The sequence below is a fragment of the Rhagoletis zephyria genome, unplaced genomic scaffold (genome assembly GCF_001687245.7).
Source record: "Rhagoletis zephyria isolate East Lansing unplaced genomic scaffold, Rhagoletis_zephyria_1.1 Rzeph_scaffold_00679, whole genome shotgun sequence".
NCBI classification, from domain to species: domain Eukaryota; kingdom Metazoa; phylum Arthropoda; class Insecta; order Diptera; family Tephritidae; genus Rhagoletis; species Rhagoletis zephyria.
The window spans coordinates 100770-106347 of record NW_016157763.1 but is presented as its reverse complement, the minus strand read 5'-3'; the positions used below and the strand labels follow the sequence as shown (position 1 = coordinate 106347).

The 5578-nt window shown below is 40.2% G+C and overlaps 1 protein-coding gene across 1 annotated transcript in view; it reads right to left on the bottom strand.

Annotated features, from left to right (window-relative positions):
- haf (leucine-rich repeat and fibronectin type-III domain-containing protein hattifattener) overlaps nt 1-3672 on the bottom strand; it is a 70232-nt gene extending 66560 nt beyond the window's left edge. The window contains exons 1-3 of the mRNA XM_017613544.1: nt 3312-3672; nt 1951-3252; nt 1235-1893 (exon numbers count right to left, since the gene is read on the bottom strand). Coding sequence (XP_017469033.1) covers nt 1235-1893; nt 1951-3252; nt 3312-3491 — 2141 coding nt within the window. The 5' untranslated portion in view covers nt 3492-3672. The remainder of the gene's footprint in view (nt 1-1234; nt 1894-1950; nt 3253-3311) is intronic.
- Between the last annotated feature and the right edge of the window lie 1906 nt (nt 3673-5578).

Here is a 5578-nt window from a genome sequence, read left to right as displayed (position 1 = left end):
GAACCATTATATCAGTATAGACACGAATTGACATGGCCACTATGAAAACACCCGCACTGACATACGATAAAAGAATCGGTGGTCACATACCACGAGGCTAGAAAAAGATATTTGCTTTTTCCGAATTGGACACAGAGCGAACCACACTCATCAGCCCTCGCAAGAACAGAATTACAAGCCGTCATCGATTCGCCAACAGTTAGCGAGTGGTGAAACGAACGAACTCAATGAGGTACAGCCAAACTCGCTATCGTCTATCAGTGCTAGCTAACTTTGTTGTTGCTTTCACACACAAAATTCTTCTTTAAGCGACCGGAACTTAAACATACCGAGCGAGAAGTGGCGAATCGATGACGGCTACAACCAAGTAATTAGAGTGTATTAAAAGCTTGTATTAAAAGCTGGCGACATTCGGGGAGTCGATACTCACCGCTCAGTGAAAAGTGGAAAGTGAAATCGACTGCGTCCATGCAAATATAAGGAAAAAGGCTGACTGTAAAAAGCCTTTTTTCTTGTATCGAGTTAATAGAGGCAAAAGGTGCCGTCACATTCCTTCCGGCAAATCCCCAGCCATGTTGTTGCGTAGAATAAAGAAGTTGTGAGCATCAAATCTGGACTATTCATTTGACAGCAATTGAGTCACCATAAGCCGGTAATACAAAATCATTAGACGTAAGTCAGCCACTTTCTTGCCACCATCCATTGGAAACGAGCTATCCATCAACCGTAAGTAAAGATTCCTGTTTGGACCGACAAACTAAAGTCAAGCAAATCAGGGGCCTTTATAGATTTTGCGAAAAAAGTATTTTATTGTTTATTTTCCATAGATTTTACTTTAATTCTTTTAATTAGTTTTTAAATTTTAACCTTTCTTCGTCGGTTAATTTATTTCATATTTTCTGTGACCATGGCTAATGTTCTCCATTTTGAGTCCTTTATACTCCCCCTTTTGTTCAACATAAGGCCTCATACGCAGAAATCGAATAGGCTCGAGACTGATGGCTACGGCGGTCATTTATTCGATCAACCTTATACAGTTCTTTTCTTTTTTCATCTTTTTTTATACAAATCCTAAGAAAAAATACACCTGAAAAAGACTTGCGTGCTGTATTTACTTTTCTCCCAAAGTTTACAGTGACTTATTTACTTATTTAAAACTAAAATTTTTTATTCGGAATGATCACAATTACAAAGTTAAAAATATAAAGTTATAAATACATACATGTATACTTACCTACTCGCTGCTATAAATACGATTACTGCTACAATGATAGTACCACATATGGCTGCGCTAGCCACAATTGTTATCTTGTCCATTTTGGATGCCTGCGAGGCAACTGTACGTACTTCTCGACATTGTTGATATGGAACCGTTTCAGGAGTCACATGTAATTCTTCTAAGGAAATCGCACAAACTATAATGCAATCGTGAGATGGTACGTTCTTTATTTTGAATTCGCGTTCACTTGATTCTAGTGGTGGTCCTTGTTTAAACGTTTTCTCGCCAAAAAGTCGATAAACTACCCGAAATCCTAGTATGTTTGCTGTATCGGAATCCCATTGTATGATCACTGAGTTGTCTTGCCGAAAAGCGTTCTTCACTTGCACTTCATTAGCGTCGTCGATACGAGTGCCACGTTGAGCGGGGAACCCCAACACCAATGGTGGACGCTGCTCTTTGTGTGGCGCACCGTTTAATATTACCGAAGATGTCGCGGTATTGTTGGGACGCCAGGTAGGAGACTGTTTACTATTAAAATGAAGATCGCTGTCATTAATATTTAGCGAATTGGTTGTCACTGAATTGATACCCATGCTGGGGGTTTTTGTTGGCGTGGTCAAACCCTCGTCGCTGGATAATGATGGACTAGTTGTCGTGCTTGAAAATTTTGTCTAAAAATAAAACCAACTCAAAAAATTTAACTAAATGGAATTCAAGTTTTAACTTACAGGTGTAATTGCGGAACTAGGTGTCGTTTTGGGAGTGGTTGACCTTGTTGAAGCTATGGGGATGATTGCAGTCGTTGCGTTGGTTTGTGACAATAATTCTGGCCGACTAGGCCTTTTAATAGATTTAATACCTGTTGTTTTGGTTTTTGTATCAGCAACTGTGAAATAATCCAAGAGTGAGCTTGTCGATCCTTGTTGAGTTTCCAAGTCATCCATTTCATTATTAGTATTATTTGCAGTCGTTTTCTTTTCTGAGCATATCAACTCTTCCGGTTGTAGGGAATAAAATCCCCGATCCCGGAATCGAGCTGGCGAGCCGCAAAATTGTGGATTTCGTTCACGTGATGTAACTTGTAAATCGCCATTACGGATCCATTCAGCAACCCATCTTAATTTACAATCACAGTGTAGAAATCTACCTCCCAACGATAGACCCCGCAGCGTTAAGTTTAGATGTGTGAAAGCTTTTTCAGGTGCTGTCAACAAAGGATTTCCGTCTAGAGCCAATAAAGTGATAGTGGGATTGCCACGGAAAGCTTCTTCGGGCAGTATGGTGAGCAAATTGAACCCTACATCTAAAACACGCAATTCCTTCAAAGCATGTATCGCGCCAATAGGAAATTCGGCTAATAAATTATTTAACAAACTTAAAGAGGTTAGAGTTTTGCGGATACCAGCAAAAGACGTTTCCCCTAGGCTTTGTATAAAATTACGTTCCAAATTTAAAGCAGTTAAAGAATCCAGCCCGTCGAATGTATGAATTCCTCCAGGCCCAGGTAATTCTTTAATCACATTTAAAGAAAGATCCAGAAATGCTAGGCTTTTTAGCCCGCGTATACTTTCGGGAATGATATGTTGGTGGGTGCCTTTTAGGTTTAGATTTTTAAGACAATCTTCGAGACCACTGAAAGCTGCATCTTCCATTGTAACATTGTTTTCATTTAACTTCAGGGTAGATAATTTTGATAGACTTGAGAAAGCTCCATTTGGTATAAAGGTAATAAGATTTTTTGACAAATCTAATAGATTGAGTTTACTTAGGCTTCGGACTGCTTTAACTGGGACTTCTGTCAACAAGTTGTCCTGCAAATTTAGATTTTTGAGGGACGTTTCTTGTTCGCTAAAAGCGTTGTCTCCAATTTTGCTTATTTGGCAATTTGATAATTGTACATTACGTACAGTAAAATTTGCAAAGATGCCATTCGGTATTTCACTAATTGTTGAATTATTAACGTAAAGTAGATCTATCGGTTTTTCTTTGGTAAATGCGTTTAAGGCGTCTATGAGTGTAGAGAATTTCACCTGCTTACGAAGTTTAAGATCAGTTTTTTACATGAAGTATGCTTGTAAGTAATACGTACCTGATCGCATTGGACGGAGAGTTCTTGACCCAAATTATAGGCACAAATGCAAGACGTCTGCAGTTCAAGTACGTCCCTTTGCCAGGGACATTGTGATGTTGTTTTCGAAATTGCCGATACCAATAGAAACGATGAGAGCAGAAAAGGTGTGCTTGAAAGCATTTTACTTTTACTCATCATTAAGATCTAAAATAAGTGCCTTCACTGGAAACTCTGAAAGCAAAAAAGCAGAAGAAAACCTTTGGGAAAAAAGTCCAACTATGGAACTCATGAACTTCAGAAACTGTGGTCATTTCTGAACTGCATATATATCTATCTATACTATATATAAAATTAAAGCCTACATTTTTTGTAAGCGCAAAGCGCAAGTTTTAAAATGACATATTTTTACCGCAACAGGACAGAGTGGTATTTTTAAAATGAAATTTTAATAATGGCTGCATTTTTTTAAGCGAGCGACAAAATAACGCTCAACTCGGGTAACATTTCCTTTTAGCTACTAAAGCAACCCTGTTGGTGGCTGGCAAGAAACAATTGATTAGTTTAACGAGATATATATGCAAAAACCAATTTAAATGAGTAACTATGCTAGGTGTTTGCGTAATATATATACTAATTTAAATATAAGTCGCTTATATAAGGAAACAATTATTTCCCTCTCCACTTTCCCATTAACAATTCACAATAGAGCAGTTTTTTCACTTAACAACACTACCCTTCAGGTCGCGTATTTTTTAACCCACCTGGCTGAACTCGGATAAATAGCCGAGTTTGTGCTGTTGCTTTGCGTGTATTTCGTCATTTAAGCGAGTGTTCTTTTTTAGCTCGGTTGCAAAAGAATGCACCTAATAAGTATAGGGGTATTCTCTGAGTCTTGCAAAGCCCTTGCACAGTGCACAGATGGCACAGTAAAAACCGGTTTTCGTATGGGACAGCTTTGCAAACCGAGAATATGCCTTAAGTTTAATTAAAGTATTAAGTTGATCAACAATACCACGCATTGCTAGATCGTTTGCTTTTCACGCGTTTGTGTTTAGAGAGCATCAACAAACCACATATTGCCCTCTATTCTGTCCTCTTTTTATATCCAGCTAGCACAGCGCAAACATAGAAAAAAAAAGAATCTTTGCCAGCTTCAGGCATGCGCAAAGCGAAATTTATGTACAAGCAGCGCTGCATTCAAAACAAACAAACACTGTACATCGTGTATTTCGTTTAACAACTGTGTTTTTTTTTACTTCAAAATGCTGCTTGCTACGATAACGGCACATGCTCACTGTAAGCTTCTTGGTGTGGCATACACACATTAGTTGCGTTCCAGATGCTTCACGATTTGCAGGTTTTTACAGGAAGTCGTTCCAGGTGACCACCTCCCATAAGATTTATTAATGGTGAAAACAGCTGTTCCTGCAAATCGTGAATTTCGTGAATATCGTGAAGCATCTGGAACGCAACTATTGATTTTCAGCTTTTCTTTATTTCATAAAGATGATGGTCGGAGGATGGTTCCGTGCGCAGAAGTGGAAAACTTTTGACTGCCATTCACCTGGGAGTGGCCAGAAGCGATTCTTGTGCGTACGGTTCAAATCGCAGCTCACAACGTCCGGATATTTATATCCACGTATCCTCTGGGTAGCAACCAAACACCCGTTTGGGAGCGAGCTAAAGTGAGAAGGCGTAAAACTTCGCGTGCGCTGGGTTTGGGTCCCGCCACGTTAAAACCCCGCCCAATGAAAAGAAGCAAACAGCCTCGGATGAGACCCCCTTTTTCTGATGACGACCACGGCAAACGTATAAAGGACTATGATTTAAGGGTATGCACCTGGAATATCCGGACCCTTAATGGGGAAGGTGCCTCGGCCCGGCTGGTTGATGTCCACGGGAAGATAAAGGCTGACATCACCGCCATCCAAGAAATGCGATGGACGGGGCAAGGTAAAGTAAGCGTGAAGCCTTGCGACGTCTACTACAGTTGCCACGTAAAGGAGCGCAGATTCGGTGTTGGATTCGTGGTAGGAGAGAGACTCCGTCGCCGAGTACTGGCGTTCACCCCGGTGGACGAACGTCTAGCCAGAATCCGCATCAAAGCTAGATTTTTCAACATCTCGCTCATCTGCGCCCATGCCCCGACATACATTAATTTACACGTCCGCACTGTTTGACGTGGAGTTTGGTACTGTCGATTTGTTTGTAAGCAAGTGTCTGTACAAGTGAGCGCAGTTTTCAGTGTCCGTTTTGTACTTCAGTCTTATGTTTGCCGGTGTGTT